The sequence below is a fragment of the Leptonotus elevatus genome, chromosome 12 (assembly GCF_054856555.1).
Source record: "Leptonotus elevatus isolate MCC_2025b chromosome 12, RoL_Lele_1.0, whole genome shotgun sequence".
In the NCBI taxonomy this organism is placed as follows: Eukaryota; Metazoa; Chordata; class Actinopteri; order Syngnathiformes; family Syngnathidae; genus Leptonotus; species Leptonotus elevatus.
The window spans coordinates 18934682-18951621 of NC_141250.1; the positions used below are offsets into that span (position 1 = coordinate 18934682).

Sequence of the window (16940 nt, forward strand, 5' to 3'; positions counted from 1 at the left end):
TATATACTTGTGGATCACGAGGTTAGAGGAGAAACGTTACCACTACAGTTGATTTCATTTCCATATGACTAATCATCATTACAAGTCACCAGTGCAAAGTTTTGTCACTGCAACCCCCGATTAATGAGTAGGTGACGTGGTGCTTAATCAGCAGCCATGTTGATTTCAATTCATGGTGATAAGCAGGCATTGTCATCACAAAGGCAATCAAGTTCAAGGCACACACGTTTCCAGTTTAAATGACAGTAAGGCTTAAACCCTGCGATTAGGCTGTTAAATTCCTCTAATGCTGGAGGGCTTCCATGCCATCAAGAGTGGCGGCGGCGGCGGCGCCGGCGGCATCGCACTGGCAGCGAGGAGGAAGGAGGAAAGGGAGGACTTGTCCTCATGCTGTGTCCTGAAGACATATCGTTTGTTCATGGCAGCGGAACGCGACGTGCTGTTTTTGAAAGCGATCTTCGTTAGCGTTGTACCGTAAATGCTGAAAACTGCGTGTGTGTCACATGACTGAAATGCGCTCCTCTCCAAAAGTATTGGGACAGCGAGGCTTTTGGTTTTGCATAGAAAACATCTGGATTTGGTGGCTAAAGACTAAGATGAGCTCAAGATCAGCAGTTTATCCTTCATTTCCAGGTATTTACTGTACATCTGGACCTGATACGTGAAAGCTGAACCTTTTGTTTAAAGCAGCCATTTCTAAAGTGAGCAAAAATATGAATTGATCGTTCAGAGCTGCATGTCTGTGCATTAAGAGTGCTTTTATACTGTGGACCAGATGTCAATGAGTAAAAACAAATAATTGTGGACATGGTTGTTTGGATGTTTCCAAAATGAAGCCAAACCATGACATACCGCTGTTATAAAAAAATAAAGTTTATATGCAATATGTGATGTCAGGTCAAGTCATTCTTATCAGTTCATTAAGGAAGCATCCGTCCCACCCAAACAGAACGCACAAGGATCTCGTCTCGTCGACCTCCAACTCAAAAGCACGCATGAATGGAGCAGGAACATTTTAACCTCGTCTCACTTTTTCATTTTTTTTTTTTAGGATCGCATAGCCGTAAGAAGTCGCCGTCTCGAGCCAAGTTCCTTTACTTGCTAAGCCGCTAATGTTTATGAGGGCACAATGTGCGGGCGACAATCACGTTTGACCCATATTTCTCAAACTGCTCAAATTTCAAGACAGCTGCTCGACTGCACTTTTCGTCTTCTGCGGCCTTTATCGGCTAGCAAATAATCTCCTTGACTATGACGCGCAGCCGGAAATATTACCAACAAAGTCTTGTTTAACAACATTGAATCAAAAAATGAAAATAATCCAGGCTTTATTCACTACAACACTACGATAAGTCATTATCCCACATTATGAGGTGTGTTAAGAGTGATTTTTTTCCCCCTCAGAAAACAGTCAAGCTAACAATCACAAATGCTAAACCAACCTGTTTAATATTTACAACCACAAATCCTTAACTGGTGTTGTTGGATGTACAATGTGCCTCCCAAGCAGCTCAGCACAGTTAAAATGCTAAAAATGAAGTGTTTGCGACCACGATGTAGTTAACAGATCAAGCTAACAGCTAACAGATCAAGCTAACAGTTAGCCTAGCTTCTATTTGTTATTTTACGACCTACTATATTCACTAAAAATGAAGTGCTTGCGACCACGATGTAGTTAACAGATCAAGCTAACAGCTAACAGATCAAGCTAACAGTTAGCCTAGCTTCTATTTGTTATTTTACGACCTACTATATTCACTAAAAATGAAGTGCTTGTGACCACGATGTAGTTAACAGATCAAGCTAACAGTTAGCCTAGGCTTCTGTTTGTCATTCAACGACCTACTAAATTCACTACCGTACCCACTTTTTTTCTTTTTTTTTAAAGCATAACACAATGTCAACTATTGGAAGTTGTGCTAAATCCACTATGACAACTCCTGCGTGAATCAAAACTGAGCAAGATTACATCAGCCAAATCAGATTTTAACACTTGCTAAAAACTACAAAGCAAGAGTTCCTCAGCCATGTCTCGTGTATTACATAGTATTATGCCAGTCTGCTTGAAATTTGCTAACTTGTCTGCTTTGGTTTTAGGTCAACATAACACAACACAAGATTGTCCCAATCAATACCGCGCATGTTCTCTATAGTGTTTATTACAAGGTGACAGATGGTCCAGCCACTAACAAATTACCTCATAAAGTTGGAAAAGATAGCCTGTTTTAAAAGGTTTGCTTTATTGTTATGAAATCATGAGTTGAATTTGGGAGTTCGTAACTACTAGTCCTGTGAATTCTTAAAAGTGTCGTATGCGAAAAATTCACTAAGCACAGTTCTGTTATATTTCACTTGTATTCCAATATATGAGCTTTTCCTTAATTGTTGAAAAATGTTTGCGATTTACTGCCTTAGTCAAAGAGGGTTTTCCAGCTCGTGAAATATGTTATCCCGTAGCAGGGGTTGCCGAACTTTAGGCATGAATCCCAAATTGAGCTTTTGATTCACTGGTTTACTTTTTATGAGGTTTTTGTACAATGTAAAGTGATGTTATGGTTATATATGCTAATTCTCCTCAAAACGTTTTGGGAAAGCCAGTAATCAGAAGCAACATGACACTATGATCTTTAGTAGGTTGGTCTCCCACCAGGTTGTGCTAACAACAAAAGATATCAGACGCATGACTACCAGGGGTCCAACCCATACTCGCACAGCTGTCCCGGGACGGACAAAGAGCAAGCATACGTTTGAAAACTTTTTCTTTCTTTTTTTTTTTACTCACCAAAACGATAGCGAATCTTTCCTCCAGCTCCCCCGGGTCCGGCATGGGTAGTTTTAAGGGCATGTTATGTCCCCTGAGATCCGTGTGCTGGTCCATGCTCCCTGCGTTCCCCATGTTGAGTTGGAGCGACCAGTTGCTTTTAGTTCAACCTACAAATAAAAAGTATCCACACGTGTTTTAAAAAAAAAAAAAAAAAAAAAGGGGGAAAAAAGTTCTGTTCCTTTGCCCGTGCTCAGTTCAACATATAGAGCACATGTGAGGAGTGAGGAGGGGGGCAGCGGAACGCGGCGAGCCCCTGGTGAGGACGCATTTTCCCGGCGGCACAATGCGGAGGAGAGGCGGGTGGTGCTGGTCGAAAAGAGAGACCTGGAAACTTCTCTTGCTGTTATCCGAATTTCGCCCAATTTCGATCGCGCTTCCAGTCGGCGAGGGTGACGAGGGGCATGATTCACGCTTTGCGCTTACTTTCCACGTCGCGGAGTAGCCCCGACGAAGAGGTGATGTGTGTACGTGTGTTATGTGTGTGTGTGTGTGCTCATTAACTAATCCCCTCCTCTGCTGAGAAGATAGTCATGGAGGAGGAGGAGGAGGAGGAGGAGGAAGAGGAGGAGGAGGGAGTCCAAACTTACACACACACGGTCACTTCGGCTTCACACACGCTCATCCCGCACCACAATGACTCCTTTCAACTGGGCCGAGCCTCCTACTTGGTCTTCTTTTCCTCCGGGGCGTTGCTCCACTAAAGCCGTAGCCAAGGAGATGACATTTTTTTTTTCTATTGCATTGTGGTACTTTGAGTCCCCGAAAACAAGGAACACTCCTGGGGAGGGTTTGTGGCGTTTTTAGACGACATAAATACTCTTTCTTTACGTGTAAGTGCCTGTTTAACGTTTTGCTTTGTCTTTCAAAGACAAACCGTGCATGCGTAGCCCACGTTACCGTTAAAAACAGCGTAGCATCAAAGTGTACACTTTATGAGGCACAATCTTTCAGGTAAGTGACCCCGGAAACTTGTTGCTAGGCAAAGTCCGCAGACTACTTCGTTCGACTGACTCGTCCGTGCCCCGAAACAGGAAGAGAAGTCAGACAAGTACACATTAAGGACATTATATTGCTACAAACTTTACACATCCCGTGAGGAAAATTTATTACCCAATCAAATGGCACCAGAGAGTTAAAAATTAATGAATTTACGCCCCGGTGTTGTGCCTGTTAAAAGTAGTTAAGGACAAACTTCAACTTTTAACTATCTTTACGGGCCAATGAAAAGACAGCATTTTTCCAAGCACGCCCATTTGGGCTGAATCACATATAACTAATAATGACTTTTTATTCTTTGTTTATGAACAGTAAAACTTGCTTTTGATTTAAAAAAAATAAAAAATAAAATAAAGTGAAGTGAAGAAACAGAAAAGTGACTTTGATGCTTATATTTTGCTTTTGTAACACCTCAAACTTTAAAGCAACAAAAACAAGACAAAAGGGCATTTGATGGCAAAATATTTATAGTGGAATCTCGGGTTAGGAATGATATTTTTTGTCTTACGCGGTTCTCATATCAAAACGTTTGTTAACTAAGGTAATGTTTCCAATTTAAGTTAATGGAAATGTGATTAATCCGTTCCAACCACAGAACAACATTATATTTACATTATTTTGATCAGTGTGGTTAAAAATAAATACTGGTGCAATATAGAAATACATGTAAATACAATTTGTGATAATGAAATAACAGTGGTTTCACTATAAATTATTGTTTGCACCAAGTTCTGAGCTTTCTGTGGCCAGACCAAAACAGTTTGTGAGCCCCAAAAAATGTGTAAATCTAGGTAAATTTTCCTCTAGAAATTTGGTAATAAATCAAATTGTTTGGAAACCATGTCATTCATAAATCGATATTTTTGTCTTTTTTACCCGTTGAAAATGTACTTGACGAATATATTCATTGGTTGCAGTTAAGGGTTGGATTCAAATTGACGAAAATAAACGTCCACGGCAGCGAATGAGTTAATGTTGTTGCCCGAGATCTGTTCTCTATTTCCGAGAGGGCGTGTTCGCTCATGTGGGGTTCCGGTTATCCTATATCTTAACTTGAGATTCAATTTATGACGACAGCGCAATCACAGTCATTGATACATGTGCGGACAAGGGTGGGGACGACAAAGCGAGGGTGACATCAGCATTGGGAGCTGTGGGGCGAGTGGTTGTCCGCAAACGCACAACAGCGCACACACTGCTTCTATTCAGGCAGCTGGAGTGCGTCACGTCACGTGTGCGGTTAGCTGGATGCGACTGACCTCATACGATCACTACGTGCTGCATGTTAACTTGATTTGCCGCCGTCCCTCCCCCCTTCACTCCTGTTGTGTCCATCATCGATGAACCACCAAGATTTATTATTCTCACTTCTTCTTTTGCCATGTTATTACGCGATTGATTATATAATTTGAGAGACAAATGAAGATATGTTGCGCAATAGCCAGTCACTAATACAAACACGAATATGAGGCCCATACATTACAATCAATTGCTATTCCCACCACGCATAGTGTATAGTATAAAATGCACGTGTTGCTTGCATCGTGAATATATATTTTCAACATTGTATCTTATTAGCAAATAAGTGCAGTTGAGAGAATGTCAAATATTGAACTGGAGGGCCCTTTTTTTTTCATTTGAAATGCTTGAACATGTTTTCAATGAGCCATCTGTTGCACTGAATAATGCGCAAACTGTGTGCAGTCAGCACAACGTCACATGACATAAGGTACAGTGAATGAGCTGTGAATGCAGCCACAAGTGTCTTTTTGTTCAAATTGTAACACGGTCATAATGAGAAAATGTGACGCATTTGTGTTAAGATAAGTTTAATGCTTTTTATTTTTTAATTAAATTTAAAAATGTTCCTATCGTGGACTAACAATGGTTGTCTCATCCTGCTTGTAGGTCATAACTAACACGAGAATCACAAAAAGTTAGGCATATTGAACTTGGGCATAACATTGCGGAATGAAGCTAAAATGCATTGCAACCTTTACAGGTCAATGTAATTTTATACCGTTTCTAAACTTTTAAATAGTATTTTTTTTTTTATCTGCGTTTTAAGAGTTTCTGCACAACTTGCTGCTCTGTAAACAAAAGCTGAAGGGCAAAATGTATGTTGGATCCATGAATGACTTTCAAAGGTGTGCACTTTTATGCCTTTCTGTGACTCCTCCAGTCTCGGTTGTGACAATAAGATACTGTTGATCAGTTGTTATGCATCATCTTGGTCTCAAAATGTGATGACGCAGGAAATTCGTTGTTCAAATTTGGCTGTTCAGCTTTTTATTAGAGAGTAAGTTGTAACAATATGGAGTCACAGGATGCACGTTTGCACAAATTTATGATTTCTTTGGCTTATTAGTATGCTTTTTAGTAAGTGCTGGGGGTCAATTTTGACTTCTCAACAGTAAAGTGCCCGGAAAGCATCCAGAATCGGAGGATCCTGTGTGACGTCATTGTTTATGTTTCGCGCGTTGCATTACGGGAAGAATCGGGAGCTGAGTGGCAAGAAACGTGTTTTACATAGAGTTTGATGGTTTTGCAGATTTGGAGGAGGATTAAGAGAAGCAGACGGTTCATTCTTGTTGTGCCATCAATTGTACGGCCCGTCGGGGGCCTGATAAAAAGTTTGTATCGCATTCTCACCGAAAAAGGAAAGAAACAGCTGCGAGCCGGGAAGGTATAACTTGACCCTTAAAGCCAGCAGCTATCTTTTCTTTCATTAATTCAAAAACCAACAATCAAATATATATATATATAAATATATAAAGAAATACATACAGGAATTTATGTAATAAAATATATCAGCTGTGTACAATGCATACCTGCTAGTGTAACCCTACCCTTTGCCCAACCTGTGTGTGTCTAGCTTGATAGCATAATAACCCATTGTCATTGGGTTTTTTTTTTTATAGTGACGCTGTGACGGCAAGTTAAAAATTATTTCGGCAATTATGCTGTGAGGCTAAAAGGTACTCGTTATTCAGGAGTTAGACAATGCTGACCTCTAGTGTATGTAATATGTATTTCATTGTAGTCTCCAACTTCTCAAGGTAAATACAGTACTGTGCTTGACTAGTGTTTTGCATTTTTACTTGCTTGAAGCTGATAAAACTTAATGGTATGGGGTTAGACTATTGCTGATCTTACTTAACACCAAAGTGGTTACGTTTGTCCCACCCAATTAATTGGGTCTGGGGAAAAACGTTATAAGTGCTAATGACAGAAGTTTGCATTTGACACAAAGCCAAGCATTATATAAAAAAAGAACACTTTATTTAGCGTTTTTTTCCCCTTTTGGTCCAGTAACATGACGTGACTGTTTTTAGCATTCAGCTCAATGTGCCCCGAGCAAGACGTCACATACAAAGCTACATCATTCATATGTATCTAGCTATGCAAATATTGATTCGAATCATTGCAAATACAGCTACCCCCAAACAGACAACAAATAAGAATGTGATGAAATTATGTGATTCTGTCATTAAGACACACATATGGTTTTCCTTTTAAATAAACCGCTTTGCATTATCCTGATTCGCAGACCTGTAAAAATTGCTTGTGGTGAAAAGCCTGGCAGCAAATTGGGGGAAGAAACATTTTTTTTTAAGGAAAAAAGAAAAAGAAAGAAAGGAAACAATAATAAACTATTACAACATGAAAAACAAGGACGTTGAGGCACTCCCCAAAGAGGAGTCTCTCCACTTAAGAATTATCTCCTCCTGTCTGTTGCTGGAACACGTCAATAGTGTCTTCGTCCTCCATTTCCAACTGCATGACACAAACAGAACCACATTAGTTGTACAACTCGTCACACTTCAGCACCTAAACATCAACTCCACACGTGCTTTGGCTTCCTCCTGATGCCATGATCGGAGCCCCCCCGCATTTATGACAAAAAGTGTGATGATGCATATTGGCTGCTCAGTACAAACTGGCCAAGTCACAATAATGGCAAAAGAACAGAATAAACACTGCAAGGTGAGCTTTGTTTACTCTTAACACGAAGACCCAGTAATAAAGGTGTCCAATCTCCATCTGCATTTATGAAACATTCAACGTCCATTTTTTTTGGGGTGCCATATGCCATTATTTTAACCCCCCCCCCCCCCAAAAAAAAAGTTTAGAGCTGGGCGCCTTCAGTGCAATACCACATTGCGCCAGTATATGCCAGGTAGCATTGAGGTCCACTGGAAGAGATGTTGCCTAATTAAGTCCAAGAAGAGGAGGCAGAGAAGATCGCCAACAAAACTCTCGAAATACAGCAGAGACTATGCCTGGGAGTATCGTATGCTTCTGTATGTTGCTGCTCAGTGTGTTTGAGGGTTTATTATTGTAACATAAGCTTATCTTTGACATGTCACATAATGTTAGCCTAAAAGCTAGCATAACGGTTAGACAAAACAAACTGCGAGCAAGAGAGTGGGACTGAGGAACACCAAGTGTATTTTTGTTTAAATGTATTTAAAGCATGTGGGAGGGGCAAAACTACCTACTTACATGATATTCTAAGGAAATTATATACATAATACACCCATCTACATGCCATTTTTTATTTATTTTTTTACATTTGCGGAAAACTCAAAACCAGGTGTCAATGTGTTGGATGCGGGTACCCGGTCACCAACCACGACCGCGAGTAGCCTACATACATGTTCTAAAAATAACTCAAGGGACATAATGATTTCCTAGTAATGTAGAAATGATTGCTGAAAATGTAAACACAGCGATTTCTAGTTGACTGTTCATTAGCATGATCAGTATTCACATTATCAGTTCTCCATAAAAAAATGCCATTTGAGCAAATTGTATCACAAGTGTACATCAAACTGGTAGCTGTTCGCAATACATCTGCAACCAAATAGTAGCTCTCACTTTCAAAAAGGTTAGCGATCCATGTCCCTCCATCAGTTCAGGCTATATAACCTTGCCTCTCCCGGTCATCCATAACCCTGATGAGTATACAAGCAGTGTGGAAAAAAGCTGGATGCGTGTGTCTCTCTTTCATGTATTTTCTCCTATGAATGGTGGGTCTGGACTTTATCCCTGCGATACACTGTATGGCAAGTACACCGACTTTAAAATCAGGGTGTATGGCAGGGCAATTTGAATCTTAAAATGATGAAAAAGCATTTTTAGCAATGGGATCCTATATTTGTGCAATTGTGCTTTTCACTGCCGTTTTTGGCATGCAACACTGAGAAAAATTACTGTATGGCATTAGTGCAATATTAATATCAGGAGAATAACTATGGTGTGTGACCAACCTGTGAAGGTGTGTCCGTCTCATTTATTGGCTGCCCATCAAACCTAAACCTTATCTGACGAATCGACAGTCCCTGGACATAGACAGAAATCACTCCAGGATGTGAGCACAATACAAATTTGTCAACAGACTGTACAGCATCAAGAGTCGCACGTTACCTGCCGTTCACAGTATGCCTTCATGAGTTTGCTGAGAGGAGTGTGCCTCTTGATTTTGAACTGTACCACCGAGCCATCTTGACCGGCCACTTTCAGGTTAATGTGGTCGTTTTCGGTCTTCACTCCTTCCTGCACACACGTAGATACAACAAAAGTCGTCAGGTACAACCGTGCGGTAAAGATGAGAAACATAGCGGGGGTTAATGCGCGTCTGTTTTTCCCAGCCGGCCATGCTAGCCATCGGTTAGCACGTCGAGCTAACCCGTGTTCTGAACTGGCGCAGAAAGCCACAATGGCGCAAACGAAAGGAGCGGGCTACTGCGTTTATCTAGTGGGACGTCGCTCCGAGCCGAACAGGACGCGAAATATCCACATAGAACTTTCACTACGACTGAGTTACGCAAAGAAAATGTGTCAAAGCTTGCTTATTTTGACCAAATTGTCCAAAAGTGCCAACCTTTGTTTTAGCGCCTGCTCCCTCCCTTCCCCGCTCAAATGCGCCATCCGGACGCAGCCGTGGAAGCGTCGCTAACTTAGCATTAGCATCCCGTGCTAACCAATTAGTTTCCCCGTTAGTTTAGCACCCGGCTGTTCCCAACAGACGGTGTACTCACCTTTGGCTTTTCGTCCGACATTCTGGCCCGTGTGAGGCGGTAGGTGCGCGTGAATCGAAGGAGGAGACCGACTGTTAATTCAGCCGCGGCGAGGCGTCCGCAGTCTGTCGACCGACGTCGTTTCGTTTCGTGTGCGGCAGGCGCGCGCACCGAAATTTAAACTGTAATTCGATCACCGGAGGTCACGTGACACGATTCGCTGGGCGGGCTTCTAGTCGCGGGAGCGCGCGTGGCGATTTGCGCGTGGCCGTGAGGGGGCTGCGCGCGTTCACGAGGTGTGGATAGAATGAATCAATGGTACTGCTGCACAAGGTGGGCGCTTCCTCTGGGGAAATTATGGGTGTTAAAAACTTTCATTGGGAAAACTATGGGTGTTAAAACATTTTGTCAATGTTTTATGCAGCACCATTCGCATATTTTTGTGTAATATGATTTAAGCAGCAAAATCAAATCAGTTTTCTTCCATCTCAGGGGCGGCCATTTTGCCACCTGCTGTCGACTGAAAATGACATCACAATTGCTCAGAGTTCGGGCAACGACCAATCAGCTGAACTGTTTCTGTGTCTGGTCATGTGACATTCGCAAGCCTGAGCAAAAAAAAATAAAAAATGGCCGCCCCCTGTGCTTGATAGAGGGTTGATTATTAAATCTGAAGTCATATTTAGACTAGTGGGGACACATACAACATATTATTGTAAAATAAACATTTTTGGGTTGACTTTCCCTTTAAATGAGGAAAGAATTAAAAAACAAATGCAGGTTGTAAAATGTGTCAAAACCGGGAAAGTGTGGGAGAATTCTTTCTCACAGTAAGTAAAAGGGCATTGAAGCATTTTTTTCTGGAAATGTGTGGGTGTACTAGAAATTGTTCATTTGTAAAACGGGAAAGTTTAGGTGTTGAAACCTTTTGTTGGCGAATGTGTGGGTGTTGAAATCTTTCAATGTGAAAAATCTGGGTATTGAAATATTTTGTCTGGAAAACTGGGTGCTTAAACCTTTCGCTGAGGAAATTGTGGGCATTGAAACTTCATCTTGAAGTGTGGGTGTTGGGGGTAGAAAAGTGTGGGTGTTAAATCATTATGTCAGGAAAAACGTGGGTGTTGAAACCTTTGGTCTGGTGGTAAGAACAAGTGAAAATTGAAGGTGTAGTGGAAGATAAAACATTTCAACCCATCTGCTAGCTTATGAAATGCAGCATGTTGAAGATTCAGAGCAGTTCAAGATGAATTTGTCATTATATTTTCACTCAAGTAATAACATTGGGTGTAAACAAACTCAGGTGTGGAACATTACGCAACATCTCAATTGCGCTCTTAAAACAGGGAGTTGCCGAACACAACAAACATTTATCAAAACATATTATTACATGTTACAACTCCACAGGACTCATACAGTACAAACAAGAGCAATGTGAAAATACTGTCATTTCAAATACAAGTTGCCATTTCTTGCTGGACTGTGTTAAATTAGATAATAGTGCAATGGTCTAAAATAAGCAAAGTAAGGCAAAAAAGATCAAATCAAATAAAAATAGCAAGAATGTATATCAACTTCGTAAACTGATTTTTTTTGGGGGGCAAAAAAAAATACAATTATTAAAAGACAATAGTTAAACATACAACTCTTTCTTCCTGCTAAATTGGAGCATAACATTCTCAAGTTGTAGCCTCCGCCTGAATAGATGCCTCACCTCAAGACAACTGCTACTTTGCAGTGCAGTAATTCAATTGAAGAAGTAAGGCATTTAGTTGTCGTCCATGCGCAAGTAGGGATTAAGACCTGCAAAGAAAAAGCACAAAATGAATGCAAGTTTTAGGAAGTTACAGTTCACCTCTGCCGCATATTTACACCAGAAGAGGGCACTACAGGCTTGTTGAATGAGGTCGTCTTCCCTTGAACATTTCTTTATTTTCATGCAAATTGTAGTTGAATGTTTTATTTAAAAAATATTTTGATTGTCTTTCGAATTATTTTTTTTACATATTGTATAACATTTTATAAAATAAAATAAAATGAAAGTGTGTTGACATTTTCCTTTGTCTGCTGGTTCAATAGATTGTCAAGAACAAGAACAGCATAGTCAAGGTTTGTTCAAAGAGTGTTTCTTCAGGGAGAAGCAGGTGAAAAAGAAGGCAGTGTAATCTCAGCCAACCCGACTGCATGCTGTCTGTTCATATGTTGCCGTTATTACACACCGAGTACAACAGATAATCCAAATCTTGTATTCCTTCTGCTATCAGGCTGTTGGACGTTAAAAGCAGACTTTTAATAACAATTTGTTCTCATTATTGCCTATTTTCTATCTATGACTTTATCAACCATACAGTTTGTAGTTTTATTTATTCCACATTTTTATAGAGCAATTTAATTTTAGCTATGTTTATTCTAATGTTTTATTGTATTTATTTTTCATGTTCCTTATTTGAAGGGTTTACAACATTGTCTATTCTTTTTACAGTGCATATTTTGTCGTTATTTTTTAATCATTTTAAGAGTTTCATACATTTCCTTGCATTCCCATGCTTTCAAAAAACGTTTTTTAACATTTTGCTGTTTTTTTAAATGTTATAATTGTCAACAACATGACCACATTCAACTTATTTTTAATACACACACACACACACACAAATAAATCTTTCCATTTGATTCGATTTTTTTTTTGCTGTTATTTCTTTTTAAAAAATGTTGCACATTTGGTTTGTATTTTCATACTTTTATCTTTAAATTTTTAACTGCTGATGTACTCAAGAAATAACAAATATGAGAAACTAAATAGGCCTGACCGTATTTCTGTCGTATTTTGTCATGCCTCAGCTGCATTTCCATTCTCCTGTGGCGACAGAAAAAAACACCAAAGTGACAAACAGGCCTTACTCAAATAGAAGCGTATATACTTAGTTAAATGGCCATTTATTTACCTTTCTTTCTGACGTGCATTCCTCACAACGGTTTGCTGCTCGGCCCTTAAATCTTCATCGTCGTCCCTACAAGATAACAAGATTGAAAAGTGTGTCATGTTTTGGGGTTAATACTAGATCAAAACTTGGAACATTTACAGTAATCTACTAATAATAATAGTAACTAGTAATCACTGTTTAGCAGAAATGTATTTTACAAAGAGAAAAACTGCATTTTACAGAATTGGTTTTTATCAGCAGCAACATAAATAAAATGTAAATAATTAAACAGTTTGTGAAACATAATTTCATGCTTCAGCGCCCATTGACATTGTTCTCAATCTGTTGTGCCCACCTTGGCCACCAGGGAGCAGTATAACTTCACAACTACTAATCAGTAAGCCACAATAACATTAATCATTTTTTGCCTATGAGTTAAGGTAGCAAAAATAATACAATTTTAATTGTGATCACAATTTTGGCAGCCACGATTAAATAAAATCTGTTTAGGTTAGCAGCCACCATGGGGCAACGTGTGGGTAAGGCTTCATTAAGCTAGCAAGTGATGTTAAACAAAATAACATTTATTTTCAGTTAGCCCTGTGTAAATTTTATATTCTTATTTTTTATTTATTTGTTATACTGTCTGCATGTGTTGTTGCATCACTTTGTGTTTTTTGCTGCTTGAAGGGTTGACATTGATGCTAGTTTTGCAACTTTTGCTAGCACTAAGCTAGCGGATGTAATTCTCGTTTAATTTATTTATTTATTTATTTAAGTTTTACAGTTAAACTGGCAGCACAGGCCCTCTTTTTTTTTAAGAACTACTCACTATCTGCTGCTTGTTGTGAAATTCACTGCCACATGTATAGTGTATTTGTTGGCAAAAAAAAAATAAAATCCAAGTTGAAGAATGTCAAAGTGGGCCTTGCGTCCTTTTTTTCTGAACACGAAAAAATGTTTAGCCATTCATGCTTTGATAGTGTGAAGAACAGTGAGTAGATTACAGCGGGGCCTTTGGAGACGGGCCGTATCAGCCTCGACGAATAACGAACCATTGTGTTCCCTCCCCGTGGTCACGTGACTCACCTGACCCGCTGACGCCGGCGGCGGTGGCAGCAGCAGCACAGGCAGCACACGATGATGGCCAGCACCAAAACGCCACCCAGCACACCCAGCGTGATCATCAACGTCTGGAAGTTGACTATGTCGCAAACACAAAATTATTTCACAGCGTCAAGTCGTGAGACGTGGCTATAAGTCACTCAGATCAAACAAACTTAGTTTTGATCTCAATCCAACATTGATAATGCAACCTAAAAATGCTAATTAAATGCAATCGAACAATGGAAGAAAAAATAAATGTAATATGAAATTATAGTACCGTATATTTAAAAAATTGTCAATCCAAACAAAAAGTAAATGTACATTTAAACAATAAAAGTAACTATAATAAAACAAATAAAATGTAAGAAAATTGTAAAAAATTAAATACACAAATACAATGTAATAAATATAGCAATGTAAAAAATGACAACGTAATAAAAATCAATAATGAAAATACAAATATAATGCAACCAATGTTACAAAATGCAAAAGAAAAATGTAAAAATAAATAAACACATTAACATTTAAAAGGTAAAAAAAAGAGAAGAAAAGAAGAAAAAAAACAATACAATACAATACAAATCAGATAAAAATAAAAATTAAATTAAATGTTAAACAAATTCTAAAAAAAATTATGATCAAAAACAGCAAGAGAAACACAAATGAAATAATAAAACATTTAAAAATACTAAAAGTAAAATACAAACAAAAGTAAAAACATAAACAAATTGTAATTTAAAAATAACGAAAAAACACACTAAAAACAACGAAATATAAGAGAAAAATGCAATCGTTTAAAAAAAACACTGAAAAGGAATATCAGTAAAAACACAAATAAAGATATTGTAAGAAAATAATGGCAAAAGTGAATAAAGATTAAATAATAACAGCAATTAAAAACATAAAAAATTGAATTATTACAGTGGTTACACACCTGCATGCTTACACAATATTTCCTTATTCATCACATGCCAAGAACCCGCATGTCGAGCCTCCCTGTGGCGTGTTGCGTGTCTTACCCCAGCACACGCCCCATCTGGCATCACTGAGGGGACACACGCTTCTCGGAGGCAGGATGCTCTTCACGGGGTAGTCCAGGCACCGCTTGCTGGGCGTGCACCACAAACACTGCCGCGACACAAAGTACAGTATGCTCAATTACACATATACAACATGTTTGTCTGCAATAATACATAAATATGAATAAACCGAGTAGACACTTACAGATGCATCCTGCAGACATTGTGTACAGCTGCTGTTGGACTTGGAGGCGCACGACACTGCAACTGACACACACAAAAACACTTAAACATTTAAAGTTCAAATGTTCTAGTGGGCTTTTCCTGGCTCTTTTTTTAGCCCGAAAGTTTTATGATTACACTGGCTGCTATTTTGAACTGTTCATATAATTCCTTCCACCTTGACTACAGCTTCAGTTGCATGATTACCCAAATAAATTTCAGATGTACTAGTAGGCTTTTCCTGATATTTCTTTCCCTCTTGACTTACTGCCTTTTTGCTCCGTATGTGTGTACTGCTATGCTATGCTTGCGAGATGCTATGATGTACTGTGATGTGGCCATTGCTGTATTTGCCTGGTATCGGACATTTTTAGGCCATGTTGCGATGAGGGGTCAATTTTTACTTTAGTTCAGAAATACAAAAATGATTTACATAAAGTAAACGAGCTAACGTAAGAGGCTCTTGCTTAGTGTTTAAGTGTATAAGAGAGTCACGTGATTTAAGGAGTCATGGGAGGATTAATGGGTAAGATTGTTAGGTATGTCGCCAAACGCCGTGTCATTAAAGTAAATTAGGTCTAAAGAGCAAAGTTTTACAAGTGGTTAAACCTAAGTTGTGTTTTTTAAGTATCACATTCAACTTAGTATGACGAAAAATATAGTCACTTGGGTTAAAGCAAAATCCTTGTTCTCAACTTCTCATGAGTCATGACTGCTAAAAAATTTTAGCAAATCCAGCTAAAAGACGAAGAGACATTACAGTGATGTCATGTGACCCAGAAGAAAGAAAGGCAACAACAAGCGTAGTAAGTGTGTCAAAAACTCACCAGTCGGAGAAGAGGTCGTCGATATTTGCCCCTGCGTGGCGACGAGGCCGAACAAAAGGAAAACAAAGACGCCGTAAGAGGCACACATTGTGTGGAAGACAGAGGAGTGAAATCCTCGTGGAAATAAAGACGCTAAAACTGTTGCCAACTGTTGCCGCTGTTTTGGTAGCGGGCGGGAGTGACGTGACGTCACATTGCTCATGAAGTGCGTCATCAAAAAGCTGCGAAGCTACGAAACGGCTTTGGTACGTCATCATTTTGCGTTAGCTAAAATAGCGTTGATATTTTAAGCAACAAATGTACCAATAAAAACATCAGAGAATCTCTATACAAAGTTAAAAAATTATGCCGCGTGGGATTTTTTTGGGGGGGGAATACTCAGTTTTAAAATATGTATTATATTGCATAATATTTACCCAAGAAACATGCATGTTTCCCGTTTTGTAAATATTGATGACAAATGTTATTTTTGTAAAGTTCTACCGGAAAGTCTAACACATTTATTTTTTGATTGCACCATTAGTGCTGCTTTTTGGAATAAATATTGAATATTATTTTACGGGAGGATCGAAAAACAAGATTATATTGGAAAGTAAAACCATTACCCTTTTTTAATCGAATATTTTTTATGTGATTCATGTAAATTGGATTGACTGATCTTTGTATTATTATTCTATTTTCAATAAATGTTATATATATATATATATATATATAGAGAGAGAGAGAGAGAGAGAGAGAGAGAGAGAGAGAGAGAGAGAGAGAGAGAGAGAGAGAGAGAGAGAGAGAGAGAATAAAGGGGGCATAACCAAAAAAAAAAAGTTTGTTAGCGTTAGCTTAACACGGTTAACTTTCATGTTGTGTTACAGACAAAGTCGTAACTTGCAACATATTGTTTGGTTTAGTTTGGTTAAAAAACTAAAGAAAAACGACCTATTTTGAATAAAATTGAGTATTCTAACAAAGAATGCAAAGAAAATCATAATTTGGCCATTTCAAATCAAGAA

At 38.9% G+C, this 16940-nt stretch overlaps 3 protein-coding genes across 12 annotated transcripts in view; all 3 read right to left on the reverse strand.

Annotated features, from left to right (window-relative positions):
• The window catches only part of fmnl2a (formin-like 2a), a 50264-nt gene extending 46863 nt beyond the window's left edge, over nt 1–3401 (reverse strand). For all 10 annotated transcript variants that reach the window (XM_086090448.1, XM_086090450.1, XM_086090449.1 and 7 more), the window contains exon 1: nt 2783–3401. In XM_086090448.1, the coding sequence (XP_085946574.1) occupies nt 2783–2896 (114 nt within the window). In that variant the 5' untranslated portion in view covers nt 2897–3401. The remainder of the gene's footprint in view (nt 1–2782) is intronic.
• Nucleotides 3402–7080: 3679 nt separating this feature from the next.
• Nucleotides 7081–10063, reverse strand: LOC147164888 (small ubiquitin-related modifier 3-like). Its single transcript, XM_086091824.1, has 4 exons — nt 9865–10063; nt 9251–9379; nt 9094–9165; nt 7081–7597 (listed from the first exon to the last, which is right to left on the reverse strand). The coding sequence occupies exons 1-4, from the start codon at nt 9883–9885 to the stop codon at nt 7532–7534; spliced, it is 288 nt and encodes a 95-aa protein (XP_085947950.1). The 5' UTR covers nt 9886–10063; the 3' UTR covers nt 7081–7531.
• Nucleotides 10064–11080: 1017 nt separating this feature from the next.
• Nucleotides 11081–16134, reverse strand: LOC147164889 (pituitary tumor-transforming gene 1 protein-interacting protein-like). Its single transcript, XM_086091269.1, has 7 exons — nt 15937–16134; nt 15093–15154; nt 14888–14996; nt 13851–13965; nt 12783–12848; nt 12648–12694; nt 11081–11643 (listed from the first exon to the last, which is right to left on the reverse strand). Exons 1-7 carry the CDS (start codon nt 16022–16024, stop codon nt 11609–11611), a joined length of 522 nt encoding a protein of 173 aa, XP_085947395.1. The 5' UTR covers nt 16025–16134; the 3' UTR covers nt 11081–11608.
• Between the last annotated feature and the right edge of the window lie 806 nt (nt 16135–16940).

What these genes read in the sequence shown, in the direction of transcription:
- LOC147164888 (XM_086091824.1), bottom strand. Translation starts at nt 9,885, where the DNA reads ATGTCGGACGAAAAGCCAAAG. An exon ending in TGTCGGACGAAAAGCCAAAG is followed by an intron (nt 9,380 to 9,864) that starts GTGAGTACACCG and finishes ACGTGTGTGCAG; the next exon opens with GAAGGAGTGAAGACCGAAAA. An exon ending in AGGCATACTGTGAACGGCAG is followed by an intron (nt 9,166 to 9,250) that starts GTAACGTGCGAC and finishes GTCTATGTCCAG; the next exon opens with GGACTGTCGATTCGTCAGAT.
- LOC147164889 (XM_086091269.1), bottom strand. Translation starts at nt 16,024, where the DNA reads ATGTGTGCCTCTTACGGCGTCTTTGTTTTCCTTTTGTTCGGCCTCGTC. An exon ending in GACGACCTCTTCTCCGACTG is followed by an intron (nt 15,155 to 15,936) that starts GTGAGTTTTTGA and finishes TGTGTGTGTCAG; the next exon opens with TTGCAGTGTCGTGCGCCTCC. An exon ending in CAAAATACGACAGAAATACG is followed by an intron (nt 11,644 to 12,647) that starts GTCAGGCCTATT and finishes TTTTCTTTGCAG; the next exon opens with GTCTTAATCCCTACTTGCGC.